Here is a 26,184-nt window from a genome sequence, read left to right on the forward strand (position 1 = left end):
AAGAAGATATATCTGGTAAACACTTACACAGGTAGTGGGTGAAATACATCGCGATTATGCTCTCTAGAACAGAATTTATACTTGAAATCCAAGTTACTCTGGCAGATATTATCCGTCCCACAGCCTTCCTTCACAAAGTTAACCTGAAACACAGTAGTTATGTCATTATTTCTGTTTGACATATTTTGTTTCCATTTTAATTTTGCTTAGAAGCCCTGTGGAGATCAAGATCTTTCTCAAAGACAAAATGGCAGGGTGAGGTGGTGTCAGAAAACGCTCTTCGGTGGTAAACAGATTGTCTGACGTCCTGCTTGGACACTGTTTGATAGAACCTTCTACAACACAGCAGCAAATGCAATGATACTGGGAGATGAGTTAAGAATTTCTAAACCAGAAGACTGCCACCTTCCAGTCCAGCAACACCTCTTCTAGAAGAAAGCTTCTATTTTCCACAGAGTTGCTAACCTCACCCTCTACACTGGGGGCAAGGGGAAACAGACCATCCAGTGGAAATGCATGCAAACTACACACAGACAGGAACCATGCTAGTGTACTGCCCTCCTTTCTTTATTACGAATGAAAGGTCTGGATTTAATTGACTCTCATCATTGTGTATATCAAACTTTGATGAAATGCAGCCTGGCGTCTTTTATCACAAACAAGCGGGTTGGTTATCCCATTTGCCTAAAGCAACTCAAATGTAAATAGCTGGAACAACATACAGTACCTCTGAACGAGTTGGCAGTTCCGAACTCAGGACAGGAACCAGCTCTGCGAGAGCGCTTTGTCTTTTTCTCCGTTTGGCATTTTTGATTGCGACTGAAACCGCTATTGGAATGCCTCTCAGCTTGTCTGTTGTATCCTTGGGGAAAAAAAAGAAAATTCAAATATGACCAGCTGGAATATTAGAACCTTACTTCAAGTCAGCAAAAGGAAACAGTAATACAGTAGTTAAATTCATTCAACTGGAAGCGGCTCAACTTCACTAAAAAAAGGGTAAAATGGGCTGTACCTGCAGTTTTCCTTCTGCTTGAATACACGTCTTCTGATTCTGCCCTCTTAGCTCTAGAGTTCCACTATACTGGTTGTCAGGATCTGTTGCCTTCCTTTCTGAAAATGATACTCTCGGTTGCAGATTAATTTTTCTTCTGTCTGAATCCGCCTCAAATGTATAGTCCATAGCTGTCAGGGAAAAATTAACACTGTCATGTTTCCACAGGCAGCTGGTTCAACTTAAAATCTAACCTATAAAATGAAGAACATACTCACTCAATCGAGGGCTGTAGTCTTTTGGATTTGCTGTATATTCAAAACAGGCTTTAACTGTTAAGCTGAAAGAAAATAAAAAAGGATTGAGTTCGTAACAATACAGAATGTCTCCAATGAAAATGAAGATAAACCCCTTGATATAATTATCAAAGCTGCGCGATCCAAGAAAAAACATTTTCCCTGGCTTTTTATTGGTAAATGCAGTGGTTTTAAAATGACAAAGCTAATAAAATGTAAAATATGAGAAGTACATGTCTTTATTACTTAACAATAGCTCAACACAAGTTTCAGATTCAACACTGAACAAAATGCTTGTGCAGAAGATACTGTAGTTGCACGAGTCTAAGCTTTCTAAAATTATATTTTAGTCATTATATTCTATTGTTTACTTTTTCTTCTGCCTGCCTGTAATGTCTTACTTCTGTGTTTGTCTACCACATCATCTTAAAAAGATTAAGACATCATCCTGGTTACACAACATGAGATTTTACTTTGAAGCATTTGTAACTGAAAACAGTGTTGTTAAACACAGTCAAGAAATAAACACTCAAGAGGCTTCTAGATAGTTTTAATCATCCTAAAAACATCTCGCCATTCATTAGGATATTACTATGGACAAAATGCTCTCATTTTAAAAAAACTCACATAAAGGCAAGAGTATACCCATAATTAACTTGAACATAGTGTTGTATAATTTGATTATTTATTGAAACAGATTAGAAATCAGGAACTCTCAGGATTTTCAGTGGTAATAACAGTCTATAAACTAGCTTTCTTCAAAGATAAGAGAGATTGCAGGACTTCCACTGTACTAAAATGTCTTACCAAAAGCCTTTTCCATCAAGACACGGCGCAGGTTTTTTTAGGTCAATGTCCTTAGGCGTTATAGTAATTTCCTTTACAATGTTTACAACCGGCTTTGACCTAAAATTTAGGGAAATAAAGAAAAACTTTGATAACTCATCTTCACTTGAAAAAAAGTACATTAGTTATTATCAAAAAATGCATCAAATTACCTGTACACAAATACAGAATCTGAGAGAGATCCAATGGCAATATCAGGATAGGAATTCCTATCTAAATCCATGTTCCCAGCCAAGGAATATCCAAATAATTTTATATTATGGTCTCTTCCCTCTAGGACCTAAAACCAAAGAAAACCTATATATTACAAAACGTGCATATTTAGAAATGCTCACACAAACCGCCAGTTTTGATGGAGAAGAATGTAAAGAAGGAAAAAAGAGACGTTATCAGAGATGAGAGAACTACAAATATTTAGTCAGTCTAAAATCCTGCAACAAAAGTTAAAACTATAGTGAAGCAATATTTGTCGTTTTTGCTGTGTACTAATGAAATTCGCCTTTCAGATCAAAAGATTGCTAAGAGTTTACAACTAGAGAATTTCAGCTTTTGTTTCTGGGTGTTATTTTGCATACGTTTAGCCATAAGAGAAAAATGTCATTTTTGTGTGTTCAATACCCCCCATTCAGTGTACAGTTGAGCTTAATACAGTATTTAAAAAGGGATGTGCTTGGCACCTCCTTGGTGTAAGTGGAGAAACTATCCTAGGTACCATTATGTAACAGAAGTACTAGTCACCTAGCAACAACTCTCTACAGCTGACTGAATGAAAGACACCCAAGAACCACCTCACTACCAAAGTAAGACATTTTGAAAACATACCTGGGCTGGCTTGGTGGTGATACCACTCTTCGATCCGTGGTAAATATAAACCTTCCCTGAACCTGCGTCATCGTAAGGCGCACCAACAGCAATATCTGGGGAAAAGATCCAGCAATTCAGATTATCATGAAAGCTGTGGCTTTTTCCAGTATTTCCCCACTTGCAGAGGCTGGTCAGAAAGGACCGAAGTGATGTTTATGCTGAAAGACAAGGACTGGAGATGAAAACCCACCCTGAAACCCATCCAAGTTAACATCTCCGATGTTTTCAACTGCCAGCCCAAACATGGAATCTTTGGTTCCGTTGAGTTGAATGGGTGTGATCTGGTCCCATTTGCCATTCTTGTTGATGTAAACGTACACTGCTCCACCAGTTTCACCATCTTTGACAAAATACTGTGGGGCACCTACAACAATATCTTGCCAGCTAAAAAAACAGAACACCAGGCATTACAAAAAAATAAAAATAAAGCATCGCACAATGAGCATATTCAATAGGAATAGACAACTTTAACCGTTTAAAGGTCACTCATGGACAAAGGATTTCATCAAAACTTCCAGAAATTCCAGGCTGGCTCCTCCAGCTGACATTTTACTAAGAGGCTGACAAAATAAGGAATTCATAATGAGGTTTGCGATAATGGATTCCAAATCTTTATCTTAGTGGACATCACCCTCAGGGTTTGGTGTTAATCAGATTATATTATGCATGGCCTTAGCTACATCCTAATTAAAAGAGTGCCAGTGGAACAGGAATACTTGTTAGAATGCAATCAATTCAGTAGCAACCAAGAATAAAAACAGAATCACATAACATACCCATCTGAATTAAGGTCAACCACAGCTACATCGTAGCCAAAGGACGATGCCAAGCCTGGGCCTTCTAGAACAAATTCTTTATTCAGGACCCTAGATTCGGTCCCACCGGTCTTCAGCAAGACAACAGCTCCACTGTGTTTGGCTCTTGGTGCGCCAGACACAATTGTCAGTTGACCCTTTTGGATAAGGTTGTGTCCAGAGTCCAGAGAGAATCCTACAAACGTCAAGAGAAACAAATCAAACTCAACCCAGGGTGTGGCACTACCAGTGTGATGAAATGTAAAGATGAGGCCTTAAGTACCATTCTACATAAATAAAACTACACCTAACAAACTAACACCTCCCACCTCCTTAATTGAAATTTAAACAGGTTAGGCTCTTTTTTCAGATGATATTTTCACAACCCCCACAACCCACATCCCCAGATGTAGAGGGATGGATCCAAGACAGTCTATGACTCATGCACAAAATCTTTTCCCTTTAATACATACAGGAAACAAACATACACAAAGTGCAGATCATACATACAGAGGTATTGTGCATGCAACACACCTTGATGGGGATTATATTATAAAAATAATAATTTATAATATTTATAATTTATAATTTATAATTATAATCCCCTCTGTTTATTTTAATTGATGGGAATACATCACAAAAAGTGTCAGGCAATGAAACCAATGGATAGCCCATGATAAATAAAGGCATGCAGATCTGCATTCGAATGGAAATTATACACATGGCGATGCTGTGGCACTGAAAACCAGATGTAAAGACAATGGGCTGGAGAGCACAATTTAGTCACTGTAGATGTCACAAACCTAAGTAGCTATTGGCCATCACATCTACAGCTTTTCCCACGTTTACCTGTGAAGGAAGTGACTTATACACAAACTGATCAGGATCAGCAGCAGACAAAGCCGTCATAAAAAGCACACCTGAACACACAAAATAACATTTTTTTTTTCCCTCGAAGATTACAAAAGGCACAAGGGAGGGAGAACAGTTGCACGTCTTCGACGCACGCACTCAAAAACCCGAAATGGGTCAAAATCAAACTATGCTGGGTAAATCTCCAGATTCAGTGCACAAACATGCCTGACAATCAGTTTCAAAACCCTGCCCCCCTGCAGTCAACCCCCTGCTTTTCATTCATACTACCCACCTAAGTAACTGTTATCTGGTACAGGCACAAGGTTTGCATCAAACTGAGTTTCATCACCGACTTCATAGGGGCCATCTTCATATATACCCAGGTCCACCAGAGTACTGTTCTTTTGCTCTACTCGTACAATCCCTGGAGTGATGGAGGTGACGGATCATGTGTTGAAGATGGCGGTTGGAGAAAACATGAGTTCAAGAAAAAAAAAAAGTGGATGAGAAGCCCTTAGAAATAAACCTAAATGTGTGGAAAATCAAAAGGCGGTAAATGTAAACTATTCCTTTGAAGATTCAGTATCAATTGACAAGGCAATTTCAAAAGGGAAATGACACTGAAACCGATTAGCTATGCGAAAAAAAAAACAAAGGGCAAGATGAAAACGGTCCTTGAAAGATTATGTGCGATTACTACAATACTGCTCCCAACCGCTAGAGGTCAGCAAAGTCCAACATAAAAAAATGAAATGACAATGAAGTGGTCAACATTTTTAAAGGTTGTGATGGTTTATTGATATTGTATTGTTATTAATACTCAGATTTTTACACTTTATGATTTCAAATTCTGATATGGTATACTAACTCAAATTTTGGGTGTGATTCTCCTTTCCTTTCTTTCATAACAAGTGTATTCCTGCAGTAAGACATAATATGGCACTCCTACCCTTCCAGTTGTAGGCGCCAGGGGCACCAAATACAACATAGTGATAATCCTTTGTGAAGGTCGCAGACAGGCCTTGCTGGCAGGAGCCAAATCTCTCGTGGCCTCGTGTTCGGCCCTCACAGAACTTCCAGTTGCCCCCGTCCTCCTCTGAACCTTCATTGATTTGGAGGTTTTCACTCAGAACGTAGCAGCGGCCAGTAATGTCACGGGACTCCTGCGCCGAGCCCACAAACATTCGTCTCTGATACCGATGAGCACAGGTCTAGAAATACAGGTCCGTCAAATCACGTCAGTGTTCACCCTCCACTCAAAGCTATTTTTTTACTGAATATCTGGTACTGTAACTTAAAATAGCTATTTTAATCTGGAGTTCGCATTGATAGGTACATACAGTATAGTAGGTAAGCTTTAATTTGACAAAATATTAGTGACAATTACTTCACTAAGATAAAATGCTTTAGTGTCAAAAAGGCTGCCTAAACAGTAGACTAGAATGAAACTACCTTCGCCAACCAGCGTCTCCTATTTCATGTGATACAGTGACACATGATACAGTGTAAGCATCTTTTGAGTCTACAGGGTCTCGACAGGACTCACCACAATCTTGCCTCCTGGTCCCTGACTTTGGACTGTCACCCCCATCCACTGGTTTTCCTTGCTTTCACTTGATAAATCAGCTACAGGTACAGGTTTCACAGAAGATTTAAGAAAAAGAAGCAAAAAGTCACACGTGACTCACTGTAAACTCTAGTGCATGCAGACTTGCAGGTGAAATGTGCACGCTTACAATTCATAGCAAATTATTACAGCTTGAATACAAGTCTAGCTTGTAATAACAATCTGTTCTAACACAAGATCGATACAACACAGAAGACAAAACAATCTCGATAAGTGAATGGCTCTTTTGTGTCATAAGAAAAAAGGCTCTTCCTGAGACTCAAAGAGTTTATTCCAGACATAATAACAACATAATTGCTGACTATAAAAGCATGACACCGTTCAGAGGTGAATGTTCTGTAGCTGACTGTTAAAAGTTCTTAGCTGGTTCAAGAGAAGAAAAAGGACCTTCCAAAACACTTTTATAAGTATCCAAAGGACAAAACGAATCTCCCAAACTGACTGGAATTGTCTCCAGCGTGTGAGGCACCAGGGAAGAACAGTACAATTAAAGCTTCCCTTCATTTAACACAGTGCCATTCATTGACTGTAAGGGGAAAGGCTCACAATATTGGAGTCAAACAGCTGTAACCAAGTATGGTTTTGTCACAGTTCCAACTGTAGGACCTTCCATTAATTAAAAAGTCAATAAGGCAGGCAGCCTGTTACAGTCTGGGCTAATCTGGGCTTCCAGACATTCACAAGCAGTGGTCTGTTAAACTGCAACTTCTTCTTTCAAACACGCCCTACTTTATGTGCCAATAACCATCTCTGCAAATAGGGTGTCCACTTCTCCGATTCAATTCTATGATCTTACAGGCATGCTTTATTGCAATATCTCCCTTTTCAACTCTCCTAAAAAAGCCCAGGAAACACTTACCTTCATTGTCAAACTCAATACGTTTACAGTCGCCCAGCTGTGGCGAAATCTCACAGCTGTACAAGCCTCCTGTTACGTTGGCTTTCTGATTTTTCAAAGCTTTGGCCCGAGGAGATCCGACAAGCAATCTGCAAAAATAAAACAGAGGAACCATAACATCAATCTGATAACAGGGAAAAAACAATCTGTTGAGATTCGGCATTTCTGAGCTTCTGTTAAAGACAACAGGGAGAACTAAAGTAAGGCAAGAGATTTGTCTGATGTATATTTTGCTTCATATGTATGAGGAATGTAATTGTCCGTCCATTTTTTTTATTTTAGAGAACAGATAAAACCATTTTAAATACAGATGACATGACAATCCTTTTATAATACACATTTACCAATACACATCACACATCAAAATGTAGTCTATTCTTATCTGTTCTCTTAATATTTTACAATTATTTTACTTCTAACCAAACTATATACATTTAAAATAAGGAAGATACACATGTTTGTAATGATTTATGAAGAGGGAAAAAACTATGTAGATACACATACTTAATTCTAGTTTCAGTTATTCTGTATCTCAACAAATTCAGACTTTAAAGGCTTTATGTACTTAACCTACTTCATAAAATTCATTTATTAATTCAATCCAAGCATTCATGGTAGCATGGTAAATTCAGGAGAAGCCACCATCTATCTGTTTTCTAACAGCATTATCCAATACTGGGTGGCGGGAGAGCTACAGCCTATCTCAGCAAGCAACAGGTTCAAGGCAGGATATGCCCTGGATGGGACCAGTCCACATCAGAGCACATTCTGTATGGACACAAACACACACACTCTCACTTCAGGGCCAATTTTCCCAGAAGCCAATTAACCTATCAGCATGTTTCCGGACTGTGGGAGGAAACCCACACAAACATGGGGAGAACATACAAACTCCCAGGAATTGAACCACAAGAGCCATTGCTGCAAAAGCAATATTATTACTCATTAAATTCAGATGTGTTCTGTTAAGAATTAGAGACTGGGTATGATAGTGGGTTGTTTCATAAATTACTAATCAACACAAAAGAGCTACCCGAAGCAATTGTGAGGAATTTGGTGGCGCCACCTATCGAATATACTGTAGATGCCTATTAAGAACAAGAAAAAATCGTTCCCTGCTTTCTTTAATATGGGTATTAAAACACAAAACCTGAGGTGTGATATTAGACTAGTGACATTTTATACAAATACCTTTCCCTTTTTAAATTTAGCAATAGTCAATTTAATTGAGGAAAGAATACTGCTTAGTACTGGATACAATGAAGAACAAATGCCATTCTTAAAAGCAGGGTATCGTAAATAAACAGAAATATCCACATCTTACCCAAGGAGGACCAGATCAAATAAATCTGAAATGATCTTCTGAAAACACATCCTGTAGCTGACACAAAGACTGTGACAGCTTGTTGTTCCCCTTTAAGTCCAGACAACAGCTATTTAAGCTATAAATTCAAACTGTTAGCAAGAAAACATAACAGACAAGGGTAACTTCCTAGTGGTTTGAACGAGAAGCAAATTAAGCGTTTGCTATACAGATGAGATGTCTTGATCTACAGTTTTATTAGATAATGTATGTGTGTGTGCATTGAAAAAGTATTCAGATACGCACGGAGAATTCATACAACGTACACAAAGTACCCTCACAAAGTTTAAACAATGAAGTTTAAAAATGAAGCTATTGATGAACTTGTTGAAAGCTTAATTCATTGTGTATTCTGTGTATTATTTACAGGGCTGTCTTGTCAGATGACTTTAACATGTAATCATTGCAAGTTCAAAAGCCTTGTATAACCTTATCGAGGAATAAAGAATGAAACACTTTTGCTCTGTGCTAAAACTAAATGGAATTTTACTGCAAATTAAACTGTTTGCCTGCTCTACCCATTAACAAGGGTCCATTTAAGGATGCCAGTGGAATCATTCTAGTCATGTTTTCTCAGTGGCTTCTTCATGGGCTCCTCTGAAGCAAAGAAAAACATTTAATAGGTACCAGGCCTACTGGGAACTTAATTAAATGCTAGGGCCACAGTACAATCTGTACCTTTCAATACCATAAACTTAGGTTGCATTACACATGTGCAAGTAAACATGACCTCTCTCTGTTTTTCAAAATATGAGATCATTCAAGCGAAACAAAATCCTTGCAGCTTCTGTTGTGCAGCTGTGAGGTATCAATAATTTATGTATTGTGTCTGCCACGTGCAGACAAAGGCATTTATTTATGATGTACAAAATACACTCAGGCAGGCGGTACTGGCGGCACTCAAAAGAATAGCTAGGTGGACACAGTACATGAAAAACAAAAACATGGGTTTTTCTATTAAAGGAGGCAGTTGTCTTGCAAAACTAAATTATTGGTCAGATGACAAACTGCATTGAAAACTTACTACAACAGTTACTACAGTTTCCCCAAAGAAACTATGGAAAGTAAAAGATTGGAATGTTTTATTACTATTGTTTTACTTTATTACATACTCTTGAGACATCCCAGGGGTTATCATTTATATTTAACGTTTGTGGCATACTGATCTTGGAGAGCTGTGGATTGACTAATCGGAGGAGCCATTGTGGTATAGAATTTTGAACACTGATGGCTGAAACAGCTTCAATGCTCCGATGAAGGTCTTGCAGCCAAAACGTAGACTGTGTACGTCTTACTTAATTTCTGCTTAGTTATGTTTGGAGGATTTTCTCTTTCAGGCCATTTATTTCAGTGACATTTATTGAAATACTGAGTTCAATTACTCAGCCCCGAAAAAATTCCTAGGAAAAACAGATGCCATTGTGCAAGAACTGCACGAGTTCTTTAGAATACAAGGTCCTTATCTCAGGTTACGTTCGGCTGCTTCAGCGATATCATTCATTCAGACCCACTGAAGAATTTTGCCGCTCAAGCATTTTCCTTTGGCATTACCACGTGCTGCCCTTCAGGAGACACCGCTGCAATGTCGCGCTGCTGTTTGACTAAGCATTTGGCTGAAAATGAATTTTTGACATGCAGGATAGGTCCCCTGGGTCAAAAATTCCAGTGCAACCTGCAGCTTGTTGGACTCAACCACCTCTTCAATTCCTGTCAATCGCTGGGAAAACCGACGATGGAAGCTTTGCAGATCCATTTGTGCTATAAAACTCCCAAACCTCTATAAAATGAAAGCGTCCTTCTATGTTTAAGATATTTTGTCTTTTGATTATCAGTAAATCTGATTCTCTTAGTATTTAACATAACTTAGATTTTAGGAAATTAAATGTTTAAGAAAATTTAATTAATATGCATCTGTGTGACTGAAACAACGGAATACCAATGCCGGTAGGATCTCTGTATTACTTTTCAGTGCAGATTTAAATCTTACTTCTCTTTGTTTGCAGGTGATAGCAACTGATTCTGATATCTGAATGATGTCTTCCTGTGAACACTAGCTTCTCTGTTATAATAATTTAGGAAAACGTCATAAGATGTACATTATATAAAACCAGATAGAAATTAGCTGAAAATTCCTATTACAGTCACATTGTAAGAACCTTAAAGGCACAAATGGAAAATAAGACCAACATTTTTTCCTTCTAATTAGTTGAAAACTGATCAGGCCCCTGCATGTTACATACTGTATGGGGTTCTTTATAAGCAGTACTGAACTACTTGTACTGCAGTAATGGAAATAATGCACACAATGTGGAGATCATGGGCGTAGTATGCTGATCAATGCTGTAATCACTGCAGACAATTTAGGTTGTTAGGCTTCATATAATAAACTCATCATCCAACCAGATCCAAAGGATGTTAAGTTCTGAATCTGAACCATCTTTCTGTGCCAATAGTCCTGGGAGCATTTGGCCCATGTCTTAAAGCTAACTACAGAAATGCAATGCTACAGCAGCATGACAGCTTCTAACCTTTAGTGTGTTCTCAGGATATGAATATGATTAAGAGCGCATAAGATAAGGCAAACATATCAGCTGTAGATGTAGGATGACCACTAGTGTTACACAAACCACTGACCACCTACAAGAGCTACCTTGAAAGACAGCAGCAGCTCCCTGCAAGTGATGTACAGTTGAATAACTTAACATCCTACACAGAGGGAATTATATAGTATTAAATGATACCCTGAAATAAATAAATGAAGGTGGAATATTGCTGAGACCACTTTTGTCTGACTCTACTCGCACCCCCAACCAGCAAAATAAACTTCATATAAAATGTTGCCGTTTCCATGTGGACCTTTTGCCCAGATCAAGTGTCAGAGGTCTTAATGCAAGAGCTGCTCCACACAGAAGGCAACTTCACGTAAATAGATAGACACTTTATTGATCCCGTGAGGGAAACTGCAGAATCACATGCAGGTATTATACAGTGACCGAGTCTGTTCGGTTCTGCATTCCGATACCGGTTTTTGTATTGGACTGATTTTGAACCGCTTTCTGCCAAAATGAGCAAGGCCAGAAGCTGTCACGATCGTAAACCCCTCCTCTTAAGGACTCTCCAGCCCTTCCTTGTTCAGTACTCATTCCCTGCACCTGCCTCCTGTTCCTGCCCCCCGTCCTATAAAAGCCAGGCGCTCACTCTGTTCCGGGCTCTGCATTGGTTCCTGTACCAGGTGAGTCCGGGACCTGGAGCGCCTGGTCCCGTCAAGTTTTTAAGTTCCTGTTCCTGCCGGTTCCGACCCGGTTCCAGTTTTAATTCTGTTTGTCTTGGATGGACCGCCCGGCTCTGGACTTTTGCCTTCTCTCGGATTCCCCATTGGGAATTTTTGGACTGTTTGCCTCGGCCACACCTTCCCCGAACACCAGCGCGCCATGGGCACGCCCCCTGTTTTCATTTTTCCCCGCATTTTCCTCACTCTACCCCGGATTGTGTCATCTGCATAGGGTCCGGAAAGAACACTTCGTGACACAAGCGTGACACTTGCAAAAAAGCAAAGCAGAGTCGGAGGTCTAACAGAGTGCTGTCAGTTTGATGAATGTGCACACTTCAAGCACAAGGTGCTCATAATATTATAACATGCAAAATCAGAGCGTGGGCTGTGAACTTGGACTGTACTAGACGTTACTGTGGAACTAGTGGTTCACCATCCTCTGAAAGGCGGTTTGCATTCTTTGAAAAAACTACAACATGCTCCACAGCAATACAGCTGCATTAATAAGTCACCCACCTTTAAAAGCATCCTGTTATTCTAGACCATTTCATTCCAGTCCTTTATTTATAATCCCTTGCATTTGTAGAGCGATTTTCATCCCATATGAACTCAAGCACTTGACCCTAAGGAGCAGACCCACATCACCTACTACTGAAGTGGAGCACCCACCTGGGTGGCACACAGCAGCAAATCTGTTCTGTTCTAGTACCCCCACAGCACAGGAAATCAGTGGGGATTCACCAATTTAAATATTGGGAAATATAGGCAGGCCAGATTGCACCAAGCCATCGATTGCTAAGGGATCTTCAATAACCAATGTAGGATGTCAGTTTAATGTCTCATCTGATTGACTGAACATCCTACAGTGCACCCTGTCATCCTACTCAGACATCAGTGTGGAGCTGAATTCCAGGAGGGAACAGTGCCACCTACTGATCCACCAGCGTCTGGTTGCCACAGGACTGACCAGGCTTAACCTTAGCTTATGAGATCTGTAAAGATCAGGTGGTAACTGCATGTATATTTATTGAGAGGTAAAAATATCGTGGACACTTTCCATAAAACATACGTAAGTGGCAGACAAGCAAAGCATTGCTGGAGAGCTGCCACACAACTTTCACATTTCCTATTATTGGAGCCAAAAGCTTGCAATAACATTCCAGAGAACAAAATACGAAACGGAAAAAAAATCAAACCAGAAACACTTGAACACAATTTAATATAATGGTAAGCTTCACTCTGGAAGACATGCATAGCATAGATAATTACAGTGACCATTTGGCCAATAATGAAACCTACTGTGTGTACAAATGACTGAGGTGACAATTCCCTGTTGTTCTTAAGATGAATCTCATGACGTAGAAAACAACTGGTTTATTTAGATGAAGTTAGATAACCCCGCTGGAGCCTCCAATAATGCAAGTTACTGCAAGTTGTTCTCAAAGAAGTTGCAGAAACAAAGAAACTAGTTGAAGGAATTAAGAAATCCTCCCTAAAGGGAGGCAAACGGTAAATAAAAAATACGTCATATATTTGATAAGATATCCTTATCAAAGCGGTTGAAAAAACAATCTGAACTGAAAACACTGTGGGCAGAGTGTTTTTAAATGTTTTTTTTTGGGTAAAACATAATATTGCCATGTTTAATTGAGAAAGAACATGTTTATGTACCACAGCCTTTAAAAATCTAGTTTCTCAATCAAGGTTTTATGCAAATTCATTTGCAACCATCTTGGTCTTGTAAGTACATGTAGCCATTTTATACTCTTTTATGTACAGACAAAAGTTAGGGAACTCCATTTACTACAGCGCTAGTATATACATGATGAAAAATAGTACAATTCCCACCACTTTTCTTGCCTTTTTTGCAGTTAAAATAAAAACAATACCCACTAAACTCAGCCATCTCACAGAAAAGCCTAAATTAGGCTATAACATATAAAAAAAAACCTATTGCAAGTACAGTAAATAAAAATAGGAGCTCGTATTATGTCATTGTCAGTGTCTAAGAACCACACTGTGGTGTTAACAGGATTTCATCCTTTATATGAAACAGATTGAAATATGGGACATGATTGACACATGAACCTTACACTGTAAGGTTCATAGCTAGAACACTGAAAGAAGATTATCTACTGTTTGGACTCAAGACAATTCACGCCTCGATCGGATTAGATTTTTAAAAAAAGAAAAAAAAATCTAAAACCATCAGGGATCACAGCTGCTCTTACCCCCCACTACGTCAATAAAGACTTTCAATGATGCAGCACTTTAAGCACACCTTTTTCCTAAAGTCTTAAAAATTCAATGGCATTTCAATGGCCTGAATAATGCACAGAGCCCTCTGGATTGAGGATATATGGACAGAGATCCACAGGGAACTTGGAGAATACCCAGCCTTTGTGGAGACGGGAGAGTTCTTCGAAGAAACTGCGCTCAAATATATGATGAATCCCATCGCTCAGCTCTAGATCTGCTATTGATCCCCAGGCACGTGCTGAGAGAACCTTTCATTTAGCAAATGAGGACTCCTCAGAGGACAGAAATCATAAAACGCCACAAGAACAATCCCGGACCAAAATGCAGATCGATGTGTATGGCCTTTCAGAATAACCAGATTACAGCATTCACTGTGCATTCCAAAATTACAGTGATCTACTGTACATGTATATTCATATACATGTTCTTAAGAGTTCATTCCTGAATCTTACAATTACTGCTAACACAAGTATAAAATTACTTGGCAGAAAATAATACATTACCAATATTTTGTATTAGTAATAATAATAAGAAGAAGAATTGGAATATAAAGAACGAGAAATCGTATGGTCACTAAAATAAAAGACCTAGATATACTTCATCACACCTGGATTTGAAGCTTCTCTTTTTTTTAATTATGTGACCCCCAAAAGAACTAGATGATTTCAAAGTTAAGTCATGAACAGTGTACTTAAAAAATGTAGTATGGTGTACAGCAGAGGCTATCTTCATCTCAACATCCCCCGCGGGCTACTCCAAGGATGTCTGCAGAATTTAGCAAGGTCCTGAGGGATAACATTGTTGTTTACATGCAACAGTTCAGCTTTCAGATTCAAAGTCTGCAGGACATTTGAAAACAGGGCTTCCATTATTTAGAAAATAAAATGTGCCATTTCAGCTGAAAGCTAGGTGCTCTTGATCTGCTTCACAGTTTAACTCTATTCAGCCGTCATAACTGGGCTCTGTGTGCACGTAATTGCAAATATCCAAAATATTTCATGTAGATGCCTTCAACAGAATCTTCAAGGGGTGAGATCTTAAACGTCAAGGTAATAGGAGATGAATAGTGCATTAAAGCCGCAGACTTTTTTAATCTCTGAAATAGATTTTTTAAAGCTATTTTCTTTGCAATTATTTGAAGGGGGCATTTCAGCAGACAGATCACAATGCAGCACAGTACTGGATAGAATCATATTTAGGGAAGGGGGCAGATTTCAGAGAAAGGACTCCCCCATAAAGCCAATTAGAATCAACTCTAAATTCCAGGCTAGACTCAACCTGACTAATTATTAGATAAGGAGGAAGATCAGAGGAATGTTTCACCAAAGAACAGGAACTACACTCACCAATTAGTAAATAAGCAGTTTATTCCAAGAAATTAGCCTCAACTCTCATAAGTTAATTTTCTTAGAATGCCCACACATATCAAAGTCCAGTTCTCAGGAAAGGCTTGCGGGAATCTTATGTGTACTTTGCTCTGCAAAATCTGAAGAGTTCACAAATGGCATGCACTGCACTTGTAGCCTAAGAATCCAAGCAGCCAAGCTTTATATTGGTACAATGAGGGAAAATATGATCTTTTGGGAAATTATGGAAGAGTACATTTGTTCAAGTGACAATTTCATCTCCTAATTAAAAACTGGCTTCTACTGCTCGGAAGGAAATGTCATCTGTCTAATCAAATTCAGATGCTATCTCATTTGTTTTTCCAATATGAAACTCTGCTTGAAAATCGTTTTTTTTCCCCGCAGTAACAAAACAACTAGCAAACCAATACATTGGAAGATGGTCATTTGTATGATGTAATTAACATCCCTCATATCGTTCATATGATTCATCTACATTTAATATGTTAAATCAAATCAGGAAACCCATATGTGTCATTTTCTGAGACAAACTGGTTTCCTTAACAAGTCAACAGAAGTTCAAAAACAGCATCTTCTGATGTTGTGCAGAGCTAAGACATCTGCGATTTTCTCAATAAATCATCCACCTTTGCCTAACTGCCTTCAGAGCTCTCTAGAAAATTACAAATTGCTAAACAAAAAAATAAAACGCCAGATGTAAAGCAACTGGTGAATGACAGCAACAGGTAAACTAATTTGCGCTAATTTAATAAAATCATAACGCCTGCAACTGGCAAGGAGAAAATACCATTACAGCTTCACAGGGAATATTTTTCAGTAGATCTTGAACAGCAATAGTCTAGCCGAAGTGCGCAAGTTACATGGTTTAAATTACCGGGTAGCTTGTACTGAATTAGAGCCCTTATGGAAGTTGGCTGTGAACCGTACTACCAGATGTGGTCCATTTCCCAACAGCTGTGTGTTTAGAGCCCAAAGAACACCTACAGCTGTTTTAACTTTGTCAGCTTACAAAACCAAGGCTCTCTTATTGGTCTGTGGTTGGTAAGCCACCAGGCCATTCCACTAAGAAATTAAATCCAAAGGTTTGAGGAAAATGAATTTCCTCACTGTGATACTATAGAAGCAGTGTACAGTATCTGGGATTTTAAATCATGGCTTTTGGACTGCTATACTCCAGGTTACGCAAACTTTATACCATGCTCTTGCAGAAGAATTTGCAGAAAACAAAGGACTTGTCCATTACCCACACTGTCTTGGATGCAAACACAAAGGTTACATATGAAGGTCCTGAGCTGTAAAAACATCAGGTGCACACTTTGATGCCACACACTACCTTTTACCAGAGGTAGTTAGGTCACTTCATGGCCAAAGTCAGACAGTCATTACAGCAGCTGTCAAATAGTTGGGTTAGTTAGTCAGTTAGTCAGATCCTACACAAAGGTAACTAAGGGCCACTGCCTGAAGAAGGTCTTTGATGACTACAGCACACGTAAGGCAGTTCTTGGCTGGGCATGAATCTAAACATACTGCTTGTAAGCATGGAAAATTGGACCATGTTTTCATCAATGGCCTCTTAAATGCTGCCTGTTACAACACTAGTCTACAAACACAGCCTCCTAACACTCTGACATCATTTCGATCGCAAAACCAAAATGACCCTAATGAGAGAAAGAGAAAAATAAGAATATAGCATCGAATCTATAATACTGTACTTCATAGAGCCATGGCTAGAGTGACCTGTGTGAGCATCTAGACATGGAACTTAGGAATAATGTGTCTAGTGTCCACAAATTCAGAGCAGTTGAAAAACATGCTCCTCCATATATGATAAAACCTGGACCAAGGAATTAGAAACTGACTGACACTGCGCCTAATCACTTCCAACCATTATACACATGCTAACACACCTAAAATCTAGTACAAATAGATGAGCTGTGAAAAAAAATATGGTTCTGCCAATATTTCACGAGATTTGATGTTTCAATAATCTTGCCTAACAACTTTTTTTGCCCAAAGTAGGTACATGTGAAGATTCCCTCACCCTCAGACTTCAGCTTTATTTTTGGTTTCTCAGCTGAAGTACACAGACAGACTTACTTGACAATAAATTCACAGTAAAGACAGATCATTTAACAATTCAATGTCATGTAGCCTGTTCAGAGTTTACAATCTAAGGCAAGAAGAACCTTAGATTCTAGTTCTCAGCAGACGTCTTCACCGTCTTTCTGCTCAGGAAACTGAATCAATGCTAGGAAGGAAACTGAAGCGATGGAGCTACAGCTATTCTGACACACAGAAAACACAATGACATAGTACCATGTGCCTAAAGACTGGTAAAACAATCAGCATTATCATTTATGGATCTCACATTTATCATTACAGGAATTACTTCTGCATTTTCACTCGCACAGAGCGCTCTCCAAATCTAAAAAAAAAAAACCCAGTCAGTTCAGTAAGTTTCGGAAAATGCCAAAAACACATTTCCTTTGCTGTGAGCTGATGTAAGTGAACATCAGAGCACACTATGTGTGCTCTCTGCTGAATGTGTCGCCCACTGTACTATCAGAGTTCAGGTTAAGGGAAACTATGTTGAAACTCACATGTAGAACATATGGCATCAAACACAAAGCTGCCTTAGACTTCCAACACAGTATTTTATGGTTTTCTTTAAAACCTCATTTTTTAACATGGCTTTTGGAATGCAACAAATCTTGCATAGGTTAGAAGGTAGAGGTTATTTTGTTCTTAATTACACAAGGTAAATAAAACTCCTAACAAACCTTTTGTGGGTTAGTAGGATGTGTCTGACAATGCCGTGACCAATTCACGAGACGTAATCTGGAACTGTCCTGAGACCTGAGTTTCATTATCAGCCTCTTCTTCATCACCACATGCACCCAAACAATACCCCACTACATCTTTCCCAACCACCTGACCAGTGTCCTGGTTAACCTGGAGCCACTCTGACACTCCAGAGAAAAGAAATGGATTCAGCAGTCCCAATATTTAATTAGTCATTTGCGCTGCACCCCACAAAGAATGACATTGGTATTTTCAGTACTGTCTCTTTTACGTCGCAAGGCAGTTAAAAAATCAGGTGGGGTATTCAACGTTTTCTGCTCCATTAAGTTATTCCTTGGTAATTGCTGTAGTGCAGCTATATGGAACTAAAAGAAGCACAATGCCATTTTTAAAACATAAAAAGGATGTTGAGGTACTGCATCCCTTTGATATAACCAGGAAATTTCACATGCCAGCAAAAATCCCTGCTTTTGTGAGACAGTGATTTAATGCTTTAGTGCTAGACATCTTGGTTCCATCTTTTAAGTTCCTTAGCCTTCTTAAGATGCATTGCAGTGAACATAAAAGATTCCACAGCATACCTGGGAAACAACAGACATTCTCCCCATACGTTTCACATTATAGCAGTGATAGAAACCATGATCCAAGCAACCCTCTGGCAATGCTACCTGACATAGTTTCTCAAATCAAAGGAAAGAAAAAAAAATGCAATGTGTGGCCACTCCACTCTCAAAGACTTAGCACATCAACAGCACTTGTGATTTGTCTGGTTTCTGTTCCTTAAACATAATAAATTATTCTCACTTCAACCTGCCCAATACTGTATCTTTCACTCTTGCTCCACAAATTCAAGTCATCCCACAAACAATACAACCCACTAAAATGAACCAATTATTTTTAAACAAAGTTATTGTGAATTGTGTCAATTGCATAGTTCTAATATTTGTCAAGTTATCCGGAGCCTAGTTACATTAAAACATCGCAGTACCTCCTGAAGCTAGCACTTATGAATGTTGAGTGCAATATGTTAACTATTTAGCAGATCAAAAACTAACAAGCCTCAGGAGCTCCCTTTCTAAAAATCAAGAGGTGAGGTCCAAAGATGTGAATTGGTGCTGTCAGGACAGGGACGTGTTCTTAGGCTCCAAAATGACAGGCACATATTTCAACTTTGGTGCCTCACCGCACTGGGGCCCTTGGTTCAATTCCTCCTGTGTGGAGTGTGTATGTTCTCCCCGTGTTTGCATGGGTTTCCTCCCACAGTCCAAAGACATACTGGTAAGCTTATTGGCAACTGGGGAAATTGGCCCTGGTGTGAGTGTGTGTTTGTGTCTGGGTGCCCTGCAATGGACTGTTGTCCTTTCCAGGCTGTATTCTGATTCGTGCCCAGCACCCCTGCGACCTTGTACTGGATAAAATAGTTTAGAAAACAGAGGGGATGCAACAATTTATCATTTTAACTCGGCCTATAGAATGCAAAGTTTGGGAGAATAGTGAAATCACGTGAAATCACGTGCTGACGCTAACCAGTAAGCAAAGGTATTTAACATTACGCAGATGGGTGTATATGAACCCTAAGCCTTGTTGGTCTAATAATTCATCAGTCTACAGATCAGAGGGAAAAATGTACATTAGTAGGTACAGTGGATTGACTGCAACAATAACAGAAGACATGCTAAAATACAGCTCTCAGAGTGCAAGAAAATGTGCTTGTTGGAACAGGAAAGCAAAAGAACATTGTGTCATTGGTTATTTACCACAGCTTGCCTCATCTAACCCTTTCTGGAAATAAACTGATATGATATAAGATACTGTATGTGATATCTGGAAAGAATTCAGCAAAGCACAAATAAATTGCCATGTATATTTCAGACTTCAGTTACCATCTGTAACAATTTGTCAAACATTTTCACTCAGCTGGTACAGAGATACCACACAAAGCAACAATCAGCCTACAAATGTAGACTTCTCTTTGTTCGCGGGCCAAAGGAGAGTTTAATATCTAAAATTGCTGGAAGCCGTTTGAGGTCAATGTTCTAGCAGGAGATTTCGATTTAGTGTTGGCATGGTGTTTACAAGCTTGACCAAACATGACTCAGGTAAAAACACTCAAAAATGAAATGCTTTATAAGAAAAGGTATTAGGCAATCTTGATCCTAGCAGAGATCAGAATGCTAGGACCAAGCAGGTCCTTTAGGCATGTTAGAGTTGGCAGCCTCCCGTTTCAAAGTTTCTGCTCCTGTAACTTTAATAATCTTCCTCTCTCTCCAAGATAGGTCTTGGCATGCATCAAGCACTTCCCCTCCTTTGCTTAGAGTAACCTGCAACGAACAGACCTGCAAGCCATGTTTTTTTGAAAGCTGGCTTCCAATCCAATTACAGCACTGGGCTGCCTTGCTTTAGGGTGTGTCTAAGGATATGAATCACAGTTTATACAAAGCCAACACCCATCTGTACAATATGTAAAAATGTTCAGGACGGAATGTCATTATAGGGGACTCAATAAAATTCCAACTCAGATTTATTATGCAAAACACTGGAATTAACAGCATGCTGTTCTCACTGCTAATGAGGAGGGGAACAAGAAAGCTTATACATAATACACCAGAGGCCTTTTTTATCTAAAGCCCTTTTGTTAAGGAACAAAGAATATGTCACATTTTCTAACAGGACAGCTAATCTGCTATGGAAAACCAAGTTAACAGGCAGGAGCAGCCATTCCAGGTTTCAATCAATCTGCCGATTTTTTTCTTTAATAAACATATGGAAATAACAGTGTTACAATCATTAAGCACAACATTCAGCTTCCAGACTGCAAAACTGAAAAATGCCATGTCCATTTTTCTCTTTCATTGTTACTTCAAAAAAAAAATCTGGGCATTTATGTAAAACAATTTAGTCCTTTCTTAAAAACGAACAGAATAATGTAATTGCTCAGAACACTCGGGGAACTCCAAGTCATTTTCTATTTATGCAAACAGGACGTGCTATCTTCTGTGTTAAGCATCTGTGTATCCGTATACACGTTTTATATTTCGTATTATTCAGCTGATTACATTAAACTTTTAACCAAACATTTCGCTTTTTTAAAGATCTGTTAAAGTCAAATGCTCAACACGTTAGGTGAAAGGCAGAATTTTCTTACATGAAACAGAGAAAATATGAAAAAAACATATTCACCAAATGTCACTATAAATTCCCACCTTTAAAAAATGTTTCATATTTGATTATGTCTAGACTTCCAGTTGCGTGTGTAATATATAGGCCTCCGTCTGAACAACGTCTTACAGAATTCATTTTTTTACTCATAACAGATCCAGCTGTCTGCAAGATTATAGCCTACAGTCTGTGCTGCCTGGAGGGTCTTCTCCTCCCAGTCTCGCACAGCAACATTTCACTCCTGAAATATCTCATCATCTACACCACAACTGCCGTGTTTCAGTTACAGCTACAACCCCGTTTACATTTCGAGTCAAAAAGTTTCCTCTAACAGAACAACATGTAAGGTACAAGGAAGGTTAACACCACATAGCGAAAATCTCGAAAACAGTGCGAGCAGGCTGAAAAAAAAACAAGGTGCGGTGTAGCCCTCCACGTTATCTTGTGAAATTCAAATCATTGCTGGGGAGACCATCGTGGAGACAAAACATTATGAATGTAACAAGTGTTTTGGTTTAAATCTATATTAAGTGGTTGAATAGTAATGAAGGTGCGCTGTAGTTCTAGAGCTAGAGCCTGTATAGAGCACGCTTTAAGACTTTGCGACGTGAACAAAATCTTTAAAGTCATAAAACTGAGATTTCAACGGTATATGTCCAGACCACACATCACAGAAGCGGCCATGCCCTGATGTGCTGATCGCCATACTGTATGTACTGTACTTGCTCTTGCAGCATGAGAAAATCACAGGAAACAGGGCTAATAAACAAAAGGCATGGGTCAAGGACATAAAAAAAACATGGCCATAAAAAAGTAAAAAGCTCGAAGGATTCTGCAGCTTCAACTGAGCCACGGTGAAAGTGCCCATTTAAATGCATAGCTTTAAATTGCACTTGTGTGCCAGCTCTAACATCCTCCAAGCAGCCCGGCGAAGACTGCGGACTATTAACACAGCTAGGCATTTCTGACACCTGCCCAAATAGCACTGTGTGCACAGATGTTAACGGCACAGCAGGTGTTAACTGTAAACCACTTTCCTCAAACGCAGTGGAAAAATAAGACGATGAATCTTCATCCATTCACATAACAAAATGATCAGCCGTAGGAGTGTGGAATAAGAGAAGAAATGCATCAGAGGTCAGAGTTGTATTGCCGTCTGTTATCTTTGAAACAGGTTTTTTGGTGATAACCTCTATTTTTTTAGCTGGTCGCAAAACAGCAACCAATGCACCTTTGTCCTGTCGAAGCTTAAGTTCTGTGCCACTGTTCTGCACCATGACGTTTAGCATCTAGACAAAAAAGGCCTCATTCTTCACCAAGAAGGAACCCTAATTATAGTTTCTACAAAAATATATAATCTGTTCATTGTATATATGATGCGCAATTAATCATTTTAAAAACAAAATCTACACCGAAAAAGTTATTTTGTCTTAAACCTCGTCCGTTTTTAGTTACTGTACATTAGTAATTGAACTCTGCTGATGGGTACAATTGTTCTTACTACAGAAACACTTCATCAGTTGCGACCACCACTAATTCTGCATGTCTGTAGCTCAACTTACGACCGCACCTCTAAGTGGGGTTAAAAACACCCGCTTACATCTCAGTTTAATTGCAGTGAATAAATACGCGAAAGATTTCTGCAGTGAAACAGCACATTTAAAGCCATGTTCTCTCGGCTTTGTTAACTTGCTGCGGACTCCCTGTCAAAGGCCATGCGGACACAATAGCGGACCCCCGCACCCCCACCGCCGCCTCAGCTCTGAATACCAATGCATCGTCACTCTTGTGTTGTTTTTTTTTACAAGAAATTCAGATGTTCGTAAATTCCTCAGCTTTTAGCGTGCGCTCTTCCGATAAGCACTGCAGTTTAGTTCAGAGGTTTTACATACTCTTAAATTTCAGTTGAATTAATCTGATCAATGATATTGGCTTCTAAGAGCAACTTTAATGTTTAAAATAAACCAGAACAATTCCTGCATGGTTTGACAAACTACTGGAAGATTAACCTCAGGAAATCAATCATCGCAATCATTAACTGAACACAAATCGCCTTTTTACAACGTCCACGTCTATTAAAATAAACGTACGCGTCTCAAACCTACGGATCTGCGTTATAATTAAATATATATATAATAACCTGAAACACCCTGTTGTACAAATCAGTTTCACCCGTAAAGAGGAATTGCACATCCCTCTGTACTAAAGAACCTGCCGCCTCATATAGAACAAGTGTCAACCTGTACTTCACCAAGTCAGCAAATCTCAAAACGTTGATCACACAAACGTCGTATTTTAACAATTATGCGGAAAGTTCTGTTCATCTTTTTGTATTTAAAAAATACACACATCTAACAGATGCACCTAAAAGAAAAAAAAGAAACACAAAATACAAAACTTACATTCTTTTCTCAGCAGGGTGTAACTGCCTATGCAAGGCGAGGGAAAAGCCAAACAAGCTACCGGGTTCTCCGTTCCGCCTCAAGACATTGTCTGTATCAAGGTTGAAAGCTGAAACGTGCGTCCTTTTCAGAAGACAAATAAGCGAAAGGGAAATAAAAAAAGACGTTGCCGAAAACGCCATTGCCCGGTGTACTTATGTCTCTTCCCTTATCCTCCGTTCCCAGTTCCCTGCGCTTGAGCAGAAACTCCTGAGTTCCAGAGAGTGAATGTTGCCCTTGTTCTCTTGGGGCTTAGGTTTTTAACGAACAGCCCCGCGCCCCTCCTCTCTTACCCCCGCCCCGTCACACTCCGTACCTACCTAACACAGCCCGGGGTAGTGGAGTCTCTTCACCTTACCTGCTCAAAGGCGTTTTAACCTTGAGTAATTCCCATGCATGATTTGAAAGCAGGGTTATACCATCGATGCCACTGTGTGAACTACAGTAGGTATCCTAAGGCCATGCACACCACTGTGTGGTTACAGTGTCACCCTCATTAAATTTCTTAATAGCAGCAGCTGTTCTTTAGATCAGACACTGTGCGTTTTGCGGTTATTTTAAAGTGCGTTCAATGATTGTATTGATTATAATTAAAATTTTGTTACCGCTATTATATGCAACAATTCAACATGGTTTGAAAATGCTACAACGCTTTTTGCTGCTTTTAATACTTTTTCTTTCTCGAGAAAACCAGGAATTGTGATACACTTTGTCCTATTGTGCATTTTGGTATTAAATATATCATTTTAAAATTTAAGCAGATATTAGTTTATTACCATAGATGGCACATTTCTACTGATGGATCCAATGCCAGCTTTTAAAATAGTTTCCTTTCTTATATTTTAACTTTTTTTAATTTATAAAGGCAGCTGCCTTAAACGACTTCTGAGACACAATGACATAACATACATCGATTTTTGAAGTAATGTTATGTAATGTTAGCATGAAAGGAGATAAATCATTTTTTGATTAAACGCAGCCAAAGAACTCCTTCAAAGTTGAAGACCTTTCAGTCTTTCATGCATCACCTGTGCTGTTCATTATATAAAAATACATACATTTCTTAAAATGTTCGATTATTCACTCGGGATCAGAAGAAACGATCTTTCATCCATCAGAAAAAAAAATCGATTTAACTGTAAGCAGACAAAAGATATTTTCTTAAATTCTCTGTTTTATTTAATTTCGCCATAAAAAACATACACATTGCTCCTAAGAGTTCAGCACTTGTGCACTTAAAAGGCCTGCATTTATGACGCATGAACCAGCGTCCGTCACCCACCTATCTGACACTCTTTAGACTGAGTGTCTTTCCAGTGCACAGCGAGGAAGAGAAACCCAGCCCCACTGGCAAACTGTTCTGTTGTTTTTTGACTGTGCCCAGGGAGCTCAGCTGGAGCTGAAACGCGGATGACTAGCAAGTCAACTGTGAACCTAATCAGTTGGACAAATGAACCTCCCAAATCTATGCAGACAAAGGGGTTGGGCAGGACGGACTGAGCCACTGCTTTATTCTGTTGTGATAATAAGCTGCCGGGCCTGGGACAGTTACGAGCACTTTAAACCAAAAGGCTGAAGTGCAGCAAATCTGTCTCACAATCCTGTCACTCAGCCTCTGTTTTCCTGACTTTGCACCCTATGGCCTTATGGTTCATTTCATCCTATTAGGGTAAATCAATAAGCGACACAAAATTTGTGAATTAGCCCATGGATATGATTCACAGACAGGGAGAAATACCTGGTGCTTCTGAGCATAGTCACCTAGCCCACCCTTTGGTATGCAAACCAGTAGGTGTGAGAGCCAAACTACAAGGGAGGCAGAGTGACAGTCCACAACCAAGCTCCTCAATGCACCTGTTGCAGGACAACGCCCTTTGCTTCTAGGATTTGCCTGATGTTTCAAGGCACTGACCACGCAGAGGTGAGAACTCCAGTGATGGTAACAAGATGGTAACAAGTAGCACTGCAGCAGTGGCTCAGGAACTGACCCGCCCTATTTCGCTTTGTGGCCAACAAAGTCCGCAAGATAATGGCAGTGAGTTAATGTGAACCGAAGTACAGATGGCTTCTTTCACTGCCATAGGGGAGGCAAAGCACATCATTCGGCAACATTAGTTTCGATTCGGGATCTGCAAGCATTTCCTTCAGTCAGAGGACATGCTCATCATAACGTAAAAATACTTTTTTCTAACCACTTCTTCTAATTCAGGGTGAGGGGAAGTCCTAGTCCTTCACAGGGCACACATTCACACCAGGGGCAGGTTTCTCAGAACCCACCAGCATGTTTTTGGACTGTGAGAGGAAATCAGAGCACCCAGAGGAAACCCAAGCGAACACGGTGTAAACATACA

General features: G+C 39.4%; 1 protein-coding gene across 2 annotated transcripts in view; it reads right to left on the reverse strand.

Moving 5' to 3' along the window:
* Positions 1–24,130, reverse strand: part of LOC148821985 (integrin alpha-6-like) — a 33,671-nt gene extending 9,541 nt beyond the window's left edge. For both annotated transcript variants that reach the window (XM_088930489.1, XM_088930490.1), the window contains exons 1-14: positions 23,795–24,130; positions 7,133–7,260; positions 6,193–6,272; positions 5,596–5,857; positions 4,939–5,070; positions 3,774–3,987; positions 3,188–3,381; positions 2,956–3,050; positions 2,286–2,413; positions 2,095–2,193; positions 1,270–1,331; positions 1,013–1,182; positions 728–862; positions 28–143 (exon numbers count right to left, since the gene is read on the reverse strand). In XM_088930489.1, the coding sequence (XP_088786615.1) occupies positions 28–143; positions 728–862; positions 1,013–1,182; positions 1,270–1,331; positions 2,095–2,193; positions 2,286–2,413; positions 2,956–3,050; positions 3,188–3,381; positions 3,774–3,987; positions 4,939–5,070; positions 5,596–5,857; positions 6,193–6,272; positions 7,133–7,260; positions 23,795–23,976 (1,997 nt within the window). In that variant the 5' untranslated portion in view covers positions 23,977–24,130. The remainder of the gene's footprint in view (positions 1–27; positions 144–727; positions 863–1,012; positions 1,183–1,269; positions 1,332–2,094; positions 2,194–2,285; positions 2,414–2,955; positions 3,051–3,187; positions 3,382–3,773; positions 3,988–4,938; positions 5,071–5,595; positions 5,858–6,192; positions 6,273–7,132; positions 7,261–23,794) is intronic.
* Positions 24,131–26,184: the final 2,054 nt, after the last annotated feature.

This window comes from Atractosteus spatula, chromosome 13 (genome assembly GCF_055471065.1).
Source record: "Atractosteus spatula isolate fAtrSpa1 chromosome 13, fAtrSpa1.hap1, whole genome shotgun sequence".
Lineage (NCBI taxonomy): Eukaryota > Metazoa > Chordata > Actinopteri > Semionotiformes > Lepisosteidae > Atractosteus > Atractosteus spatula.